Raw genomic sequence first — 22,447 nt, forward strand, 5'->3', positions numbered from 1 at the left:
GCCCCATAAGGCGCACCATAAACCATACATAATGCAAAAAGAATCAATCGATTTGCGCTATTTTTCTAAGCTGAATGGAATGTGTAATATTCAAACTTAGGCCCTGTACTGTAGGAAAGTTGCAGTAAGACGATTCTTCTGTTGGGTGAACAAATAGTCTCTAGCCCAGGGGCTAACCAAACACTTGACCCAACCATTCTATCATCAACAGAGCCCTGGAAAATCCCGTTGTTTGGTACGACATTCTTGAGCATATTAGGTAGAGCATGCTGTCTCATACGTCCCCATCACGTCCAGTTTCAATTGCAGTGCAGGCCTCCAATTAATATGTAGTGACTTTTTAGTTATTATTATAAAGTCGACTTTTATAAACAACCTATAAGCCCTGTATGTATGAAAGATGTAACACAAGAGGGTTGGTAGCTGCAAATTTCGGCAACTACTATGTTCATTCTAGAAATGTAGAACGTCCGACAAGCCCCCCCCCCCCCCCCCCCCCCTCCCCCAACCTTTCTCACCCATCCTCTGCAGCCGTATCACATACACTCCTAATAGTTCGCGTCACTATAATAGTGCTAACAGTGAGCGGGAACGATCGTTTACTTTTTATTTGTACCGTTTTTAAACGAGCGAAAAAACTGTTCTGCTGTGCGTGAATTGTACGAGGTGTAACACGGTTTCTGAATATAAAAATCTCTGCCATACAGTCGAGCAATAGTATGAAATTTGTCCCACAAACCTCCTTCCAAACAATTGAGCATGAACTGCACAGCAGTCCTACAGATGCAGGTGTGGAATACTCCAGAAAATTTCATATTAAACGTCGCAAGTAATTAATGAGACGGCGGGCTGGAAAAAAAATACACAGATTAAGTAGAAACGTATACAAATTCAAATACTTGGGAAAGCCTACATAGTCAAACGGACGGGAGAAAGAGGCCGACTGTTACTTGCCGCCCGGTTCTATAAGGTGATCCCAGCGGACAAGATGGCCCCTTCTAGTTCACATTATCGTCATAATTTTTGGCGTATGGCTCCTTCGTTTTTGTTGCTTATTGTATTGAAACAAAAAAAAAGTGATGGGCTTCGGTGGACGAAGGAGACATCGTGACCAGGCCTCGGAATTCGACCCCTGCCGGCCTAGGTAGGTGGCCCCGGGTTCGATTCCCGACCTATGCATTTGTTTTTCTTTTACTGTTCCGTTTCCATGTACAAGAGGTAGAAGAAATGAAGTAACTATTTTGCCATCAAGCAAACAAAACCTCTCTCCCATTAAAAATAATAATAATAAAAAAGCTATAAAAAAGTGGTCTAGAGCATGGATCAGTAATTTTGCGAACCTGGGTTCGATTCTTGGTAACATATAAAATAGGTAGAGCACTTTCCCGGGAAAAACAAAGGTAAAAGAATAAAGAAATAATCGGGAAATCCGGGTTCGCCTCCCGGTCCCGCACAAATTTTCATTATCGTCATCCCATTCCGCAGCTGATGGCTGTCAGCATTCGCAATTGCGATTACATTTAATTACATTCAACAGTTCGATTTAGCTCATGCATCTGCGTTGTTTAGCAGAATTCAATATCTTTATCCCACGATGTTTGTAAATGTGACTACGGTCACGTCGAGCAGATTAGCTAGGTAATGTTTACATTGTGAGTGGGGGACACGTATATTTTCTGCTCTGGCCATTATGATGCTGCATAACACAGAACTGTAATAGCGTGCACCGCTTGCATACTTTTTCAGTTATTCTGTAAACCTTGACATGTGTCATATTATTACCGGTCTCTTTCCACTTCAGAACAAGCTTCCTACAGTACGTCAGTAGAGTAACGCCGCTAAACCTTTTTTTTATACTTCACTAAATTTAAATGACACATTAGAAGTGTATTATGTATCTGATGAAATTTAACCGCTGGGCAACGAGGATGCTGATTTTTAAGACAGAGATAGTGGAGCTGCCGAGGGAGAAGGTAATACTACGGAAATACGGTAATATAAACATAGCATATTTCTAAGTCGTTAAGTACAAACTTATGACTTGCCAGTAACGATATTTAATTAGAACGATACACCTTCATAAACTCCATAGTAAATCTTAACTCCTTAAATTGTGGTTTAGTCAGATTTTTTCGTGTACTCTTTTGACTCCTCGGTAATTCTTTACTCCGTTGAGCGAATGAAACAAGGTCGGTGTTATCGTCTCCATTTCGTAACAACTTTCAAGATTAACACGTATTAAAACCTTTCTAACTTCATATTCTAGTAAAGCCTGACGACGTCGACATTCCTTTCCAATATTTGTGAATGTGTGTGCACTCGTCCTCTCAACCAATTACAGTTATATCTCTGATATGGGTCTGCGTTAATCCCTCAAAAGCTTCAAAAAAGGAAGGTTGATATTTCTTGTTACATGTGCTATTTAACTATATTATTTTGACTCCAGGTAGTTCACTGTGATAGCTAGGGAGGTACATGAATTCAACAACGACAAAATAATTCATCTGTGGAAAAGATGATGGGTGCTTAACTTCCTGAGCTGTGTGATAAGAGCCATTGAAAACCACAACAATGTATCTGGGAGATTCAGGACGCGTCATTTCTGTAGCCACTTAACATATTGCGTACTGTTCATTTTATATCTGTAGAGGACTTGCGAAGTCCTTCCTTTTGTGGTTGCAGAACTTAACATTGTACTCGAGTTTTGTGCTTCAAAGCCGTATTACTTGCAGCAACTTCTTCGGAGGTGGCTAGGTTCCACTTAGTTCACACAAAATACAATACACGCTCATTCTACACGGTCTTCAAATCACAGAATTAGTTCCAATATTTGCTGTTGGCTAAGGATAACTTCTAATATGTATTCTAATGAGGAAATATTGAATAGGATTGGGGAGAAGAGAAGTTTGTGGCACAACTTGACCAGAAGAAGGGATCGGTTGGTAGGACATGTTCTGAGGAATCAAGAGAACACCAATTTAATATTGGAGGGCAGCGTAGAGGGTAAAAATCGTAGAGGAAGACCAAGAGATGAATACACTAAGCAGATTTCAGAAGGATGTAGGTTGCAGTAGGTACTGGGAGATGAAGAAGCTTGCACAGGATAGAGTAGCATGGAGAGCTGCATCAAACCAGTCTCAGGACTGAAGACCACAACAACACAACAACCTTCTAATATTGTGTCGGGTCCCCTTTTTCCTCGCGTACTGCAGCAGCTCGATGTGGAATGCAGTCAAAAGGTGGTGTGTCAGAAATTCTGAGCCATGCTGCCTCTAAAACCGTTCATAATTTCGAAAGCTTTGGCGATGCAGGATTTTGTGCACGAACTGACCTTCCGAGTACGTCCCGTAAATGTTCGATGGCATTAATGTCGGGTGATCTGAGTGGTGAAAACACTCAATCGAATTGTCCAAAATGTTCTTCAAACCAATCGCGAACAACTGTAGGCCGGTGACATGGGGCATTGCCATCCATAAAATTTCCATCACTGCTTCGGAACATAAATCCCATGAATAGCTGCAGATGGCTTCCAAGTAGCCGAACATAACTATTTCCAGTCAATGATCGGTACAATTGGACCAGAGGACCCAATACATTCCATGCAAACACAAGCCACAACATTATGGAGCCACCACCAAGCTGTAGAGTGACTTGTTGACTTGGGTCCATAGTTTCGAGAGATCTACGCCACACTCGAACCTTACCATCAGCTGTTACCGACAGAAATCAGGACTCACCTAACCAGGCCACAGTTTTTCATTAGGATCCAACTGATGGTTACCAGTCCAGGAAAGGCGCTGCAGACGACATATTGCCATTAGCAAAGGCACTAGCGTCGGTCGTCTGCTGCCCTAGCCCATTAACGCCTAATTTCGCTGCACTGTTCGTCGAACGTCCAATATTAATATCTGCTCTTATTTCACAAAATTGTTGCTTTTCTGTTATCACTGACAACTCAACACAAACATCGTTGCTGTCGGCGGTTAAGTGAAGGTCGTCGGCCACTGCGTTGTCCATGGTGAGGGATAATACCTGAAATTTGATATTATCTGCACTCATTTAACACTCGGAATGTTGAATTCCATAACGATTTCCGAACTGGAATGTCGCATGTGTCTAGCTTCAGCTACCATTCCGCGCTCAAAGTCAGTTAATTCCGTTCGTGCGGCCGTGATCACGATGGAAACCTTCTACATGAATGACCCGAATGCAAATGACAGTTCCGCTGCTGCACTGGCCTTTTCGACCGTGCTTGCACGACACTACCATCATCTGTATATGTGCACATCGCTTTCCAATTACTTTTGTCACCCCAGTGTATTTAAAACAGGCGAAACGTGGTATGTGGGACCTGCTGCGTATAATATAAATTATTAATCGTCAGAGTGTGCCATTAGACCGGCCGCTGTGGCCGAGCGGTTTTAGGCGCTTCAGTCCGGAACCGCGCTGCTGCTGCATCGCAGGTTCGAATCCTGTCTCGGCATCCACCTGTTCCATTAAACATACAAGTATGTCAAAAATGGTTGAAATGGCCCTGAGCACTATGGGACTTAACTTCTGAGATCATCAGTCCCCTAGAACGTAGAACTACTTAAACCTAACTAACCTAAGGACATCACACACATTCCAGCCGGGAATAAAACCCAGGCCCTTAGGATTGACACTCTGTCGTGCTGACCACTCAGCTACCGGGGGTGGACCACACATTGAGTGACAGTCGGTCAACAATACGGATGACGCATGGATCCTAATGATACTTCCGCGATTGAAATCTCGAGTATTCAGACAGTAGGTGCGAATTTTCTCCCAGAGGAAAGAAGAATCTAACGGAGCTACGCGAAGAAAGTGTAACATGGAGAAGCAAGACATCGCGTTAAATTACCTTCATGTCCTTAGAGGAACTAGGTTTTATTTGGGTGCATGCTTTGCTGTAGCAAGCCTTCGGGCGCTGGCGGGTTCCGCACTTTTATCGGCAAGTTTCTTACAAATACAACACAGAGAATACTTCGCACCCACAAATAGAATATCATTCTGCCTCTATCCCGCGAACCTCAGGTGATAATCTGTTTTATGAACTTTTTATGGTACCCGGTAATTCAAAAAGAAAGAACAGATTTCACTTGTTCATTACAGGCAAATTTCAAAAGACACAAACGCATTTCGTATTTGGCTGGCTAGAGGAAATTGAAGGTTTTGACACAGCCGCAGTGTGGTTTGTAGCAACATGGGGACTACGCCACAAGATAAATCATTTTGTCAGTTGGAATTTGCCCAAAATCAGTTCATTAGTCAATTGCAGCATTTATTCAGAGAGAAGTCGCTTATGCACTAAAAATTTACGACTGACATACACAGTTCTTGAAAGTTGGTTCCACATGCTGAAGAGAAGTGAACATCTGCTGAAAACGTCGAACGTATCCGGGATGCGTTTACACGGAGCCCTCGGAAGTCCGCAAGATGGGTAGACCAGGGACTTCAGCTTTCCCAAACAACGGTGTAGCGCGTTCTGAAACGACACCTGCGTATGAAGCATTACAAGTTGTAGTTACTGCAGCAATTGCGTCCCTGCGGCTATAACAGAACGTACAAAGTTTGCATTCCATATCTCCAGGATATGGCAGAGGACACTTTTTCCGAACGACTAATCTTTTCGGACTAATCGACGTTTAATTTATAGGGTAAACTAAAGAATCTGGTGTCACAAAATCCTGACATTGTCACATTGTCGTCGAAAATGAAACACATCGCCAAATCTGAATATGTTTTGTGCCGTTTCTATTCACAAAGATTACGGAACTTTCTTTTTTTTTTTTTGCGGAGAAAACTCTGATAGGCATGTCATACCTGTACGTGCTGAAAAATTGGTTGTTTCCTCAAAGATTCCAATGAATTCATTTTTATGTATGACGGAACCCCGCCTCTCTTTCACCTACAGGAACCAATCTAGCCTCGAAAAAAAAATATATAAAAAGAATGAAGACTCAATCTAGCAAATGAACATTGAAGCATAATTATTAAAGTTAAAACCCTAAAAACAAAAAAAAATTAGAATGATAAGAACTTAAATAAACTGAACCTCTAGCATTATTTATTAAAGAACAAATTCAAAAACTCAACACAATTAAACTAAAGGAAATATAATCAATACCAAAATAATATCTAATTATATTCAAATCAGCATATGAATATACACAAATTACAAAAACAAAACTCGACAGAAACATTAAAGAATGAATCAACCACCAACATTTGTTTTATAAACAAAGAGTGATAAAATAGTTATAAAAATACTTTAACATTAAGATAAACCGAAAGAATTAAAGAAATCATTACCATGAGACCGAATTATCGAATCGAAAATATAAAGACCTCAACATAACCGTAAAAGGTTGCGCTGCAAGAGGTGAACAACAAGATGTTGCTCTTTGCTTTGGCCTCCCATATCAGGTGACCTTACACCACAAGATCCTTGTCCCACCTATGAAAGCTGCTCTTCAAGAGCTGAGAAATCAAATAGTTCAAGTTGTTGTTTCAATAAACAGGGATCTGCTGATTCGTCTATGGAGGAAATAGAATACCGTTTCCATGTTTCTCGAGCAGCGTAGGTTTTGTCATGTTTATGGTATGGTGTCTGTGCGAACATAAAACTTTGAGCCTTCCTTTATTCAGCTGCATGCGTAATGTGTTTCTCTCTCTCGTAGTTTGTCTGCAATAAACAACTGAATTCTGCTCTTCCTTTTTGAATCACACTGCGTATATGCTCGGATCAAGAAGCAAATTTTTTGTTTGTTGGAAACACAAGAAGAAATGATGGAAACCACATTCGGAACAATAACTACAGTAGAGCCTTAGAATGCATGTCTGTGATCTGTTAATTTATTCTTACAAGTTTACAAAACTATAAACAGTGAGTGTCAGCTAAGGTAAATGACGAGATGGTTTCTTTGTAAAACACAGCCGTATTTCTTTCCCATCGCACGCTTGTGCCCCATTTTTAACGATATCGTCGTCGACGGTATGTCGTATCGTAATCTTCCTTGTTTTCTTTGGTATCACTCAAAATATGTTATTAACAGAGGTTTGCAAATTATCAAAATTTGCTAGATTAGTGGGAAAGATGGTATTAATTTGGTGCCATGTTGATATTGTTTACAATGTTAAGTAGAGAAAGAAAGACAAATAATCCAGGATATAGGAAAATTATAAGCAAGAAATTTGCTTTACATTATCGGTTCACGAATGATGAATTTGCATTCTAAGAAATCTGACAACGTGCAACTGGTATGCGGATCTGCTTTAGAAACGAGGCTGAAATCTCGAATGTTGTTCCAGGGAAAATATAGCATCTAACTGCAATATTCAAAGAAAGTACAGTTGAGAAATATTTGACCTCGCATTTACATTTGTCGATTTTTATGTAATTTGTAACCTTATTTTGTTCAATTTGGCACCTGTTACTTTCAGGTGGAACGCAATAGGCCTACTGAAATATCAGACCCTTGAAAAGGATACATCAACACAGAAAATTCAATTTTCAAGCTTTTCTTTAAAATGATGAATCGGTTAACAAGTAAAATCAGCATTGGAGCTGAGATTTCTCCTCCGCGGCTGGGGTCGCTAGCTGGAATAATTCCCAAGTTCCTCAGCTGCCACCCTTAATATTTCTTAATTTTTCATTCGTCCAAATGAATCCCTCGCAATATTTCTCGTCTCACAGTTTAGTTGGCTTTCGTCTCCCAGCAGGCGCAGGTGACTTTGTCTGACTTTCCAGAAAAATGAGTGTCGAAGAACCCCGAGATATAATTTTTTCTACTATACGTCAGAAACATAATTTTAGGAGCGGATACTCTCCTACACTGGTCATTACGTTGTTTCTGGGGACAATTCGTGAAAGGCAGAAGCAAACGAGAGTAGATATTTTTCCTGTAGATTACAGTTTTCAGCCGCTCTTTTGGTTCGTTACCGTTTTCCCTTTACACAAACCAGATTTATCGTATTATGTACTGTCCATCGTAATTGTTGACTGCGTAAGGTCCAAATGCAGGCACACAGCCAGGAACTAGTGCTCACTCGCGCGTAGCTCCCGCCATCTCGGGACTCTGACCAACTACTTGCGTCAGTACAGGTGAACCAGGACCCACGGGAACTCTCATTCACCCGAGGTGGATGCCCCCCACAGAATGCCTTCACAGCTGGGTCGCTGGCCACCTGCACGTGGTATCCTTTCAGCTCCAAAGCCGTGTAACCAGCCGAGGGTAGGATGAAGTGTCGGTCTTTCTTCACTCACACAGGTGAATCTCGATAAATCAGTAATTATTCGCATCACAGTGATTGCGGGTTGGTGTAGCATGCCTGTTATTGTAACTTATATTTGGGAATAAACTGACGAAAATTGCTTACTCGGTGGCCACACAGTCACACAGCAAAGGTGAGTTTCATGGTTCCCACAGTTTCGTAAATGGAATTCATCCCAGAATCAACTTTACCTTGGAGTCTGAGAATGAGGGCAGTCATCCGTTCCTAGATGTGTTTATATATAGAAAATCTAACAATCTAGGACACAACGTGTATAAAAAGTTTACTAACAAAAGCAGTCGTTTAGATGGCACTTCGCTCTATCACTCGCCCCAGAAACAATCAGTGTTCAAGCCTCTGTGTTCACGTGCCCTCTGTATCTACCATCACAACAGCTTAGAATCGGAGTTGGATTTTTAAAGAAGACAATGAAGGTCAATGTCTATGACAGTATGCCGACAGGGCTTTTAAGCGAAATATTTCTTATGCTAGTAGAACAGACGAGAAACTTACTCACTCTGTTAATTTACTGTTTGTTTCCGGCGTCTTAGGAAAAATGGTATTTAGACCTCTACCTACACTCAAAATAAAATAATAGAAATTTTCTGACGAAGAACAGGTGCACCTGATTGATTCCACACTGTGGGGGGTCTAAAAATGACTTGTGGCTGCGGCAAGGTGTGTATATGCGAAACGGGAAGGACTGTTAAAGAGGGTGTTAAGAATCACGAACGCCACATACGACTAAAAGAAAGTGTGAAATCGGCGGTAGCGGAACATCATGAGGTCTCTGGCCTTGATAATGACTTCAGTAACGTACTTGTGCTGGCTAAGGAAACCAATAGTTGTAGAGATCTGGAGACTAACCCCCATCTTTGGCATTACCGCAGCGATACACCTCCTGCTATCCAATGACGATGGTCCAGAAGTAGTAGCCAAAAGAATTTTATCCAGTAATCCCATTTTTCCAACAAAAGCGCGGTAAACCTCCTCTTTATAAGAGTATCCAACACTGATCTCTGTAAGTGATCAATCGACAGTGGCCACCACAAGATCCTAAAGAAGAAGCGATACAGTAAATATCTGGAGACAAGTCTCCATGGTCAACTCACTTTTTTGTCTTACAAAGATTCAAGAATAAATTTAGTACTGGCCTAATCCTAGAGTACAAAGTGAGCCGTTGGAATCAGAATTTACTTTCCATTTACAATCACTACTAAAATTGTTAAACATTTAACTGCAAATATAAGCTGTTTCAGTGACATTAAATACATGTTACACTGTTTTGTAGAATTATTGTTGTTTAAACTCTGTGTGTTGGAAGAGGAGAAGAAATCATGTGCTGGTATCGCACAGGTGGGCTCTGGCTTGACATTTCAGAAATTGCCAGGACGCCACGTATTCCATCCGCAGCAAATGGAATAAATTCGATTCGGTCACGAATTTCCAACAGCTGATATAGAACGAACGCTTCGCGGGTTGCCGTACCCGCAGGAGATGGTAAACTCGCAAACGCGATCCGAGTTGCAGAAATTTCCTCCCTTTACTACCTTTGGTGTTCATTTTACTGCAGTGTGATGTGACAATGTAGGCAAGACGGTCTTCAGCACTCGTCAGAAGAGTTTTCCAAAGCGCTGATTACCCTGATACATTTTTCGCTGATGTTAACTACAGTGAGGTCCTACCTGACCATACTCTACATTCGTATATGTAAAGTTACCTTTCGTCTTGTGTTCATCTTGTTCTACTCTTCATAAAATACCCCCTCTCCTTCCCCGAGCCAATATCTTTCTGATATAATCGAGTGTTGTACAGGGAAGAAGACTGTAAACCTGCGTATTACAAATGACATCTGTATTCACATCTTGGGTCGTCGGGTGTTCTCCCAGATATTAGCAACCTCAGGTCGCACCTGATGAAGGTTACGAGCTACGTTACCGAAATATCGAGCCAGAACGACGCTGATATCCGGCAGAACACCCGACAAACCAAGATGTCATTAGTTCACAGGGAAAGCCTGAAGAGTTAAAACATCTGCAATTTTTACTGTCTTTTTCAGTTCTTAATATATTATTCAGCGACAAATTGATATACGTACAGTATTTTACAAGATATTATGCGATACACGGCGTTACAGACCTTGCACCCCGTCATATATTAAAGATAGATTTGAACTCACACATTGATGCAACTTTGTACTTGTGTATGCAAAGAAAAAAAACTGAATAAACCAGGCAAGAAAGCCAGGGGAGTGGGACTCAGGTTAGCCTGCAATAAGACAAAGACACTGAGTTACACTATCAATTAGAGACTACACAAGAAGGAAATGTGGGAAAGGAAGAATAATTTGAATACGCGAAAGAAAATATAACAAAGAAACAGCAGCAATAGTTGCATAACGGAGAAGATGAAGAAGTGATGATATGATCCTTCTCTATGAAGAGATATAAAAAGGGTATAAAAAGCCCGAACACTACAAGGAAACGATACGGAGTGGCTGATAAAGGTAGTAAGGGATGGATCGTAACAACTAAAGAAAGACGAGAGCGAATTTCTGAGGGTTATATTGGGCCCTAAATAAGGCTGTGAAACGGGGATGCGAAAACCTAGGGAATAACTGTAGCAGAGCACTAATTACAATCAGGAAATGTCAGACTAAAGAGCAATATTTTTATAGCGTATGATCAGGCTGAATACAGACAGCAGGACCAGAGGGGGTGTGGTAAACAATGGATAGAACTGCAGGAAAGACAGGAACCAAGTAGGTTGTTGAGCTCAGGAAGGGTCGGAAATGGTATCGCGGTGGAAGGAAGGAAAATGGAGAATCAAATGCACAGCGACCAGTATGGCCAGAAATCAGTGGCACAGAAAGATGTAGAAAACGGATGAGAATCACCATTGCATGACAAGAGCAAAATATTGAATACCTCGAAAGACGAGGTATTATGTGCACAAGAGACGATAACAGTAGGATGAAATGCCGCAGAACATCTAAAAAAATTACACAGAACACTGAGGAAAATACTAGGCCCTAACAAAAAGAGGTGGTGAGAGATGGATACGAAGACGTAGGAAAGAACTGTGCCTGAGCATCAGGACAAAATTATGCGCATTTAGATTGCAGAAGGTAACATTTATGGGACTTGTGATCACAATTAATATAATATTGTGCCAAAGGAGTACGAAAAACGAGGAGTAGAAGAGGAAAGACAGGAAGCAAGTGGGTTGATGAACTCAGGAAGGAGTGATCAGAATTTAGGATCAAGGTGAATGAAAATCGGAGCTAGTACACTACCACCAACATACAAGAGATCGACGCCAGAGAGAGGCACAGCGAAACGATAGAGCAGTGGAGCAGACAAGAGAAAAGGATACAGAAGATTACGGAGAAGACCGGGTGAGAAGACTGTGGGGGCTTGCCGACTCATCGCTTATAGGTTGCCTAACTGATTCAGCGTTCTCGGAATGATATACAAAAATTCATTAGTAGTTTTATTTCTAGAAAGCAAATTGGCAATACTTACCGCTTGGCCACAGCGACGGCCTTTGATTACAGCAAATGTCGCTAGCGAGAGGCGACATGAAAACATTAAGGTTCTTACTATATACAAAGTGCAAGTAAGCACTTGATATGGAGCATGAACGGAATAGACAATGTCTTGAAAGGAGGATATAAGATGAACATCAACAAAAGCAAAACGAGGATAACGGAATGCAGTCAAATTAAATCGGTTGATGCTGAGGGAATTAGATTAGGAAATGAGACACTTAAAGTAGTAAAGGAGTTTTGCTATTTAGGGAGTAAAATAACTGATGATGGTCGAAGTAGAGAAGACATAAAATGTAGACTGGCAATGGCAAGGAAAGCGTTTCTGAAAAAGAGAAATTTGTTAATATCGAGTATAGATTTAAGTGTCAGGAAGTCGTTTCTGAACGTATTTGTATGGAGTGTAGCTTTGTATGGAAGCGAAACATGGACGATAACTAGTTTGGAGAATAGAAGCTTTCGAAATGTGGTGCTACAGAAGAATGCTGAAGATTAGATGGGTAGATCACATAACTAATGAGGAGGTATTGAATAGAATTGGGGAGAAGAGGAGTTTGTGGTACAACTTGACAAAAAGAAGGGACCGGTTGGTAGGACATGAACGAGGCATCAAGGGATCACAAATTTAGCATTGGAGGGCAGCGTGGAGGGTAAAAATCGTAGAGAGAGACCAAGAGATGAATACACTAAGCAGATTCAGAAGGATGTAGGTTGCAGTAAGTACTGGGAGATGAAGAAGCTTGCGCAGGATAGAGTAGCATGGAGAGCTGCATCAAACCAGTCTCAGGACTGAAGACCACAACAACAACATGGATCATGACAATCTGATAGCATAGCACTAACGTCCGTTATAGACGGGGCCGATCTGAGCGGCCGAGGCTACCAGGAGAGGCGCTTAAATTCACTTCTTACAGGTGTGGCTCTTGGCACGGCGCGGTCCAATTCCGCACACCAGTGGCCGGCGTTTCCTCGCCGCCTTCTCTGGTCTTCAGTTCCGCATCTCTGTTCCGGTGCTTGTGGTTACGCCAGAACAAAGACTATAAAGGAAGAAGAAGTTGTGGGAGGAGAAGAATAATCCTTTGAATATCCATGGTCACGCAAAGCCTGTATCAAAATAAGGGGAAGGAGTAGGTGGACGAGGAGAAGGAGGAAGAGGAGGAGGAGGAGGAATTTACACAATGCTCTAGGAATCAGCAGGCAAAAAAGAGTAAGGAAAAGTCAGCTTCGTACTACATGGTAACCCTCACGGATAACATGTAAATCACATTACTATCACAATATGCTTTAGACGTAATTCTCTCCCCCCCCCCCCCCCCCCCCCCAGTTCATTTTGCTCCAGATCGATTTGACACGATGTTCTTATTAGTGACAAATACATTGACAGATATCCCAAAGCAATTTCTGTGAGCAATGTTGTTGGGAACCAACGCGACTGACTCCTATAAGAAAAGCAGCCGAATGTAGACTCTGAAGAACAAACAAATCAGCAATGTGCGTTGTGGTACTTGAAGAGAAAACGGAAAATTCATCCTCTGTCAAGGTCCCAATTCCTTCCAGTCCAGAGAAGAGGTGTCTCGCACTGTAGCGGTATGCTTCCGTCGTCCCACGGGAAATTTAGTTCCGGGCACTCGGCCGAGTAGTCTTACCCACATAGCGCGGCGTGGTGCGCCACCCTCGGTTGATTTGATGTTTTGATGCTAGTATATTGAAGCCAGTAAATTGAAATCTTGATATATACTCTGGCCGCACAGATAGAAAATTTACTTTGGACGATTGGTAGAAGATCGTAGCCCATCAGCTACCTCACAGAAAACGAGTCTACTCTGTTGCCACACAAATGCAGATGGCTGAATATTCATTCAGGGGTTGATACTATGATACCTCATTCCTATGTAGTACTTTCGTATGGCGTTGTGCCTAGCTGAGAGGTTTCCACGCCTGCCACGGGGCTAAAATACTGTATAATATTACCAAATGTGGGGTGTTAGCTAAGCTTGTAACATACTCCCAAAATTTTGCTCCGAAACTATCGTAACTAGTTCGATAATCCACATACAACGGAAATGGTTTAGACCTTCGAGCACCAAAAGGCTTGTCTTTATCGACAGTGTCAGTATACAGACAGGGAACAGCGATCACGATGTTATCAGAGGGACAATTGTTACTAGGTCTAAAATAAACAAATCCTTCAACAAGGCTAGGGTACGTGACACTACACTACACTACGCACACACACACACACACACACACACACACACACACACACACCCATCCACCCACCCACCCACCCACCCACCCACCCACCCACACACACACACACACACACACACACACACACACCATTACAGTCATTTACCTTTAACAGATATACTTCCACACGCAGTTCTCATACTTCACGAAGGAAGGGTGCCTGCAGGCGTGAAGGGTATAGGAAAAACATTTCCTGTTGGGCGGTTGAACCTGCCATTAGGGATCTCTCAGCCATTTACACCAGACGAATTCATTTCAAGCAGTGTTCTTTGGCACTGGCTTATTACCTAGCTTGAATTTATGGCGAACATCTCGCTGGGTGCATGGCCCCACGCGAGTAAAAAATCGTCTGTTTGCTCCAGATTTTTTGATAAAATTGTCAGTTACGAATATAGCGTACTTCCTTGAGCGAGAGAGGCATCTGTCCACAAATCAGCAAGAACTGGATATCATCGCTCATGCGAAACACAGCTTGCCCTCGACTCACACAGTTTCCTGCGAGGTAGCTTTACGGGAACAGGCTGATCCCACATTCTTACATTTTCGAAACTCGTTTGATACAATGCCACACTGCAGACTGATAAGGAAGGTTCCATATACACTTCAATAGTGAGAAAAGAAAATGTCACGACGCACGACAAAGGAAATATCCGAATTGGACGGAAATCCGTAAATATACATACACTATGTGATCAAAAGTATCCGGACACCTGGCTGAAAATGACTTACAAGTTCGTGGCACCCTCCATCGGTAATACTGGAACTCAATATGGTGTTGGTCCACCCTTAACCTTGATGAGAGCTTACACTCTCGGAGGCATACGTTCAATCAGGTGTTGGAAGGTTTCTTGGGAAATGGCAGCCCATTCTTCAGGGAGTGCTCCACTCAAGAGAGGTATCGATGTCGGTCGGTGAGGCCTGGCACGAAGTCGGGGTTTAAAAACATCCCAATGGTGTTTTGTAGGATTCAAGTCAGGGCTCTGTGAAGGCTGGTCCATAACAGGGATGTTATTGTCCTGTAAACATTCCACCGCAGGCTGTGCATTATGAGCAATATGCTCGATCGTGTAGAAAGATGCAGTCGCCATCCCCGAATTGCTCTTCATCGTTGGGAAGCAAGCGGGTGCTTAAAACACCAGTGTAGGCCTGTGCTGTGATAGTTCCACACAAAAAAAACAAGGGGTACGAGCCCTCTCCACGAAAAACACGACCACACCATTACACCACCGCCTCCGAATTTTACTGTTGGCAATACACACGCTGACAGATGGCGTTCACTGGGAAGTCGCCATACTCACACCCTCCCATCTGATCGCCGCAATTTGTACCGTAATTCGTCACTCCACACAACCTTTTTCCACTGTTCAATCGTCCAGTGTTTGTTCTCCTCACACCAAGCGAGGCGTCGGTTGGCATTTACCGGCGTGATGTGTGGCTTATGAGCAACCGCTCGACCATGAAATCCAAGTTTTCTTGCCTCCCGCCTAACTATCATAGTTCTTGCAGTGGATCCTGATGCAATTTGGAATTCCTGTGTGATGGTCTGGATAGATGTCTGCCTACGACACATTACCCTCTTCAACTGTCGGCGATCTCTGTCAGTCAACAGACGAGGCCGGCCTGTACACTTTTGTGCTGTACGTGTCCCTTCATGTTTCCACTTTACCATCACATCGGAACAAGGAGACCTAGGGGTGTTTATGAGTGTGTAAATCTCGCGTTCAGACGTATGGCACAAATGACACCCAATCACCTGACCACGTTCGAAGTCCGTGAGTTGTGCGGAGCGCCCCATTCTACTCTCTCACAATGTCTAACGACTACTGAAGTCACTGATATGGAGTACCTGGCAGCAGGTGGCAGCAAATTGCTCCTAATATGAAAAATGTATGTTTTTTTGGGGGGGGGGGGGGGACGGATACTTTTGATCGCATGGTGTATGCATGCAAACAAATTATTACAATTTCAGAAAAATTTGATGAATTATTCAAGACAAAGACCTTCATAAAGCAAGTCGATATGGCATTGGTCCATATGTGACACTTATGCAAGTAGTTATTCGACTTGGAATTGATTGGCAGAGTTGTTGGATGTCCTCCTGAGAGTTATCAGGCCAAATACTGTCCAAGTGACACGTTAGGCTGTCAGTAGCCCCAGCAGGTTGGAGGGCATTGCCGACAAAACACCAAAAGTTCTCAATTGGGGAGAATCCGACGACCTTGCTAACAAGAAATAGTTTGGAAAACACGAAGACAAGTAGAAGAAACTCGCGTCGTATGCGCGCGGACACAGTCTTTCTAACATGTAAGCCCAGGATTTTGGGATGAAGGAGGGCTAGAGAATGGGACGTAGAATATCATCGACGTACAGCTGTGTTTTAATGGTGCCAAAGATGACAGTCAAACTGGTCCCTCTATGAAAAGAAATGGCACCCCAGATCATCACTCGTGATTTTCGGCAGTGTACCACAGCGAGAGAAGAAATAGAGTGAGTATGAATGGGCTTTCGAGAGCTCGATTATAACTGAGTCATAGGCGGGCGACAGTCTAAACGGTATCCCACGACTGTCTGGGGTGACTCCAAATACGTCTTTCTGGCATTTCTGGGCTTATATTTCAGCAAGATAATGCCCATCCGCAAAAGGTGAGAGCTTTTACTGCCTGCCTTCGTGCTTGGGAAACACTACCTTTGGCCAGCAAGGTCGCTGGATCTCTGTCCAGTCGAGAACATTTGAAGCATTGTGGGCAGGGCCGTCCAACCGTCTCAGGTTTTGACGATGTAACGCTCCAGTTAGATAGTGTCTGGAATAATATCCCTCAGGAGTACATCCAATAACTCTGTCAATCAATGCCAAGCTTAATAACAACCTACATAAGACCACAGGTGGATCAATTCGTTATTGACGTGCTCAGTTCCTGTGCTCCTTCTCTTGAATCATTCATCTAATTTTTCTGATAACGTAATCCTTTTTTTGTCTGCACGTGCACATCACATCTACCGATTTCCGCTACATCTGGCTCATTCCTTCGTAGTATGTCTGTTTTTTTTCATTAGAATGACAGCGACTCAAAGAGTTATAAAGTTATTGGACCCATCACGCTCTTGTTATCCATATACAGAAGCGATCTGTCGGATTGGGTGACAAGCAGTCGATGACGATATCTAGTTGTACCGTTGAAGGAGGCGTGAAATGGAACGAGCACGTAAGGTCATTTGTTGAGAAGGTGAAGGTGAACGGCCAAGGTTATTGGAGACAAATCTAGTGTTGTGTACTTCATCTGTAAAGGAGATCGCATATAGAACACAAGTATAAACCGTTCTTTAGTAACTGCTAAAATGTTTGGGTTACCTCCCAGGTCAGAGTAAAGGAAAATGGTGAAGAGATTCAAAGGCGTGCTGTTAGATTTATTACTGGTAGCAATGAACACGTATTACGGAAATGCTCCTTGAACTAAAATGAGAATGCCTGGAGGGAAGACGACGTTGGCTTGGCGAACTATGTTGAGAAATTTAGAGAACCGGAACCAGCGGTTGACTACAGAACGATTCTATTCCCGCCAATGTATATTTCGCGATGACAAGAGAAATTAGGGCTCGTACGGGTACACATAGATCTTCCCTCGCTCTATCTGTTACTGGAACAGGTAAGGGAATTACTAGTTCAAATGGTTCAAATGGCTCTGAGCACTATGGGACTTAACATCTGAGGTCATCAGTCCCCTAGAACTTACAACTACTTAAACCTAACCAACCTAAGGAAATCACAAACATCCATGCCCGAGGCAGGATTCGAACCTGCGACCGTGGCAGTCACGCGGTTCCGGGCTAAAGCGCCTAGAACCGCTCGGTCACAACGGTCGGCGAATGACTAGTAATAGGTGGTACCTGTTGCCATGCACCCTATAATATCTTTGCAGAGTATGTATGTATGTCGATGTAAACAGGTCTTAGCAGTAGATATGTCGTGTTTCCGGGATTATGACAAAAAATCTACTCAGGAATGTTGTAGAAGGGCTAGTGTATAAGTTTGACAAATGGAATCTAATCCGGAAACAAGAGATGAGTCGAAAGGTATATGAGACTTTCAGGTTCGCCGTTCGTCTGTTAACCATGATGAAAATGCAAGTAGAAGCATTTAGTGATAATTTTATTTATTCCTCAAATTTCACTAGATTCTATCGTGACAAAAGTTAATCAAACTGGTGCCCCCTCAGTTTAGATGCAACCATGTGATCGTTTTTTTCTTCTTTCTTCTCTTAGGTATTCACATATTAAGTTCAATCCTTCAGTACCTCTCTTATTCTTGTTGGTTTCTATTTAATCTGCCCACTTCATTCTTGGTTTACCTACTACTTTTTTCTCCATTGGTCGACAATGCATTATTATTTTGGGCGTTTTACTGCATTCAGTCTTGAGACGTGATCTCTTTATTTATTTCTATACTTTCTAATTCTAGTTCTTATCTGATTGGTGTTTCCTTTATCACATCGGTGTAGTCAGTTGCTCTTCTTTAAAACCTCATTTCTGCAGATTGTGTATTATATTGAAACACCAGTTTCTGTCGTACTCGGTTGAATAAACCCTGTGCTGTTCGAACACTGTGTAATTTCTTGTCAGTAGATCCCTATCCAATTCGATGGGGTTCTCATACAGAAGAGGTTTCATCGCGCAAGAAGAAAACAAGAGGGAGCAGATAATGTGCATGAGCCGGGCGCGGAACAGGACAGCTTCATCCAAGCGTTCACATGCAAGACTTGCTTAGTGAACTGTGGTGCCGCTGTATTCGAAGTACACATGCACAAGAAATTGAAGTAAGATAGCTTCAGCGAGGGGAGAGAATTTCTCTCAGAAATAGAGGACCAATGTTGCAACTGATTGGGATAGAAACGGATAACAGTCAATACCGGACGCTCAAAAATTTTCTGTTCGAGGACCGTACAGTCCAGAATGTGTCTGGCAATCAGAAAATGTCGCATAGAGCTTTGAAGCAATCATCTTACCGACGCAGCTGACGATACTCATTTGGTATAACGACGTCTCCCGGTACGTAAAGAAGTCTTTAACTACGTGCTGTACACCGTAGTCAGACGGAATCGTCGACACTTCAAGGACTTTTTTAAGGGATCGAAAGCGTGGTAATCGCATGAAGAGAGATAAAGACAATGGGGTGAATGCTTGAGTGTCTCCCACTTGAGTTGGCGTAAAGTCTCCGACATTTACGATATGGGGACGTTTCCATTTCCAAGTCGCTTCCGTCGTCAGCAAGAATGCGCTCAAGGAACATGTTGCCTACAATACCGAAACGCACCAAGCTCTTGATGTAGCCATCCTGTTTGCTGTTTGTTCAGAATTCAACACATGGGTTACTGACTGGCTGCAGACTTTACGGTAGCCTAAGTCTTGCCTATAATGTGTTGCACGCTACCGATGCTGATGTCAGGTTTCATTGCTAGCGAAGGAAGGGTTATGTGTAGGTCCGCCCACTTATTGTCCCAGACCGACCGGCTTCTTGTGTAGAATCGCGAAGGTTATTTCCGACAGACATTCGGTCTCATACATAAACTTCATTTTTCGATGTCGATGGATATTTTCCAATGATTGTCCTTCAGCAACCAATAAAATGTCCTTTTTGGAAGCATTTGTTAATAACGTCACACAGTTCACGTCCACGCATTTTTCGCACGTACGTCGGAAAGACGCAAATGCTACACGGATACCTTAACTATATGTCGGTGCATCGGAGTTGCGCTACGATGCATACACGCTGCAGCTACTGAGCATTCCGTCTCTGGTAAAACAGAAGCTTCTACGAGGACTTCAAAGACATAACATTTATGGCACTTGGTCTTATAGTATCAAGGTAACAGCGCCGCAAACCACTGTCCCACCATCAGGAGAAGAGGTTCGTAAACGTCTGCCCTGTCATATCAAATGTAAGCAAACATGTAACTCAGGTCAAGCTACATGTTTGAATACATTTGGTTCAAAATGGTTCAAATGGTTCTAAGCACTATGGGACTTAGCATCTGAGATCATCAGTCCCCTAGAATTTAGAATTACTTAAACCTAACTAACCTAAGGACATCACACACATCCATGCCCGAGGCAGAGGATTCGTACCTGCGACCATGGCAGGCGCGCGGTTCCGGACTGAAGCGCCAAGAACCGCTCGGTCACATAAACCGGAATAGATTTGGTGTAAGAGGGCAGAAAGATGTCAGAACCTGAGTTAAATGTTTACATACATAGGACAGACGTTTGTGGGACCTCTTCTCCCGACGGCGGGACGGTGATTTGCGGCGCTGATACCCTGATGCTACATATTATGTCGTTGAAATTTTCTTAGAATCTTCTTTCAACTTCCACAAAAATGTATATAGTTCGATTAGGAAAAAAGAAACAAAACAGTGTCTAATTCGGCGATTATAAACGATAAAAATTACTTGATTATGTCTGGAAATTTTTGTGTTTACCTGTGCGCTTGAAGCCCAACAGTCTGTGTTCTGCTGTTGTAGCGATTTGTTAACTAAAATGTTATTTTCATTTGTTTCATCACTTAACCTTCTGTTTCCTTAGAGTAAATTATTATCCGCACTTACAGTTTCTATAATTTTTTTTTCTGATGTTTGCAAAGAAAGGTCATTTGTGCTTGGCTCCATAGGGATATTCTTCAGCATACAACTTTAACAGTTTGGCGACATTCCCCATACACGATATTCACTTTTTCGACTGTCATATTCATTTTGAATGTCTCTATACGTTTACGAGCAAGTTATTCGATCGCCACGAAAGCAGAACACATACCGTTGGACTTCAAGCGCACGAGTAACCACAAGAATATCCTGACATTAGCAAGTAATGTTCATCGTTTGTAGTCGTCGAATTAGACACTGCCCTCTCTGACATTTGAAAGAAACTTCTAAGAGGACTTCAACAAAATAACATGCATGGGACTTGGTCAAATAGTATCAAGGTAACGGGATCGCAAACCACTGTCCTGGAGTCAGGAGAAGATGTTCCACAATCGTCTACCTTATTATATTATACCAAATGTAAGCAAATACTTGACTTAGGAATTGACCTAAGTTCTACACATGTTATGTGGATGAAATCCTTTTAGAAGCTTCCTTCAAATGCGGGATAGAAAGGAATACACAGTTCCTTACATAAGAAATCTTCGTGTTGCAATTCGGCGACTATGAACGTTAGAAATTACTTGCGAACGTCAGCAAATTCACCTCTATAACCTGGAGAAAGCCGCTCCTTGATACACTTATTCATTCTGAATATATTTGGGATGGTCTCACCCTGTATACTTAGCGCATCACATGCCAATATCACTATGTTGTATTCAGTCTCGCGATGAGCAGTGATCTTATGGTTGTGGTTCATAGGGGATATGATATGCGAGTGATAAATGCTCTTTTATTAGCATTCTTCACGATCGGCAACCATTACTCACTTGATACTTGTCGTGCCATGATGTGAGTGGACTCTGCTGAGAGTGTACCCTCGGTGTGTGCAGGTGCCGCCGCCACCTCCGCTGCTTCAAGATGGTGCCGCCCTTCTCCCGGTCAGCCCTGCACTTCTTCGCGCTGGCGGTCGCTCTCTGCCTGAGTGCGGTGTCAGCAGGCATGGACGGCGAGAGAGACGCCTGGGAGAAGCCCGGCTGCCACAGAGTTGGTACGTGTTTTCTTGCAGCACGGACTCCACTTCATACCAAGAAGAAACACTCGAATAAAATTATTAAGTTGTTAAGTATAAGTAGTTTTACAAGATGTGAGGTCAACACAGATCAGTACACAACGATATGTTTAGTGATCTCTGGTTGTAGGCCAAAACGCACCTCTTAATATTCTAACATAATCCTCTCCCTTTTTTTTGCTACCACCTTTTATTGGTGGCAAATGAAATTTCGACTCGTTTTATTACCAGACAATTGAAACCAGATAATAAATCACAGTTCCACAAAACATGACAGGTGTAAGCGTTACAAAAATAGTTCAAATGGCTCTGAGCACTATGGGACTTAACATCTGTGGTCATCAGTCCCCTAGAACTTAGAACTACTTAAACCTAACTAACCTAAGGACATCACGCACATCCATGTCCGAGGCAAAATTCAAACCTGCGACCGGAGCGGTCACGCGGCTCCAGACTGAAGCGCCTGGAACCGCACGTCCACCCCGGACCGGCTAAGCGTTACAAGTTTTAACAAGAACCAAAATATGAGGAGGGCATGATCTGACATTTCCACTCTTATTATTCCCTCTTGGCTCTAGTACATGTTGTGTATTATCCGCCTCTCCCTAGAGCTTACTCCTATTTTCCTCAGAATTCCGAATATCTTGCACC

At 42.6% G+C, this 22,447-nt stretch overlaps 1 protein-coding gene across 1 annotated transcript in view; it reads left to right on the forward strand.

Annotated features, from left to right (window-relative positions):
* Window positions 1-22,447, forward strand: part of LOC126278307 (thyrostimulin alpha-2 subunit) — a 292,428-nt gene that overhangs the window by 215,640 nt on the left and 54,341 nt on the right. The window contains exon 2 of the mRNA XM_049978322.1: window positions 21,618-21,775. Coding sequence (XP_049834279.1) covers window positions 21,646-21,775 — 130 coding nt within the window. The 5' untranslated portion in view covers window positions 21,618-21,645. The remainder of the gene's footprint in view (window positions 1-21,617; window positions 21,776-22,447) is intronic.

Source organism: Schistocerca gregaria, chromosome 6 (genome assembly GCF_023897955.1).
Source record: "Schistocerca gregaria isolate iqSchGreg1 chromosome 6, iqSchGreg1.2, whole genome shotgun sequence".
In the NCBI taxonomy this organism is placed as follows: Eukaryota; Metazoa; Arthropoda; class Insecta; order Orthoptera; family Acrididae; genus Schistocerca; species Schistocerca gregaria.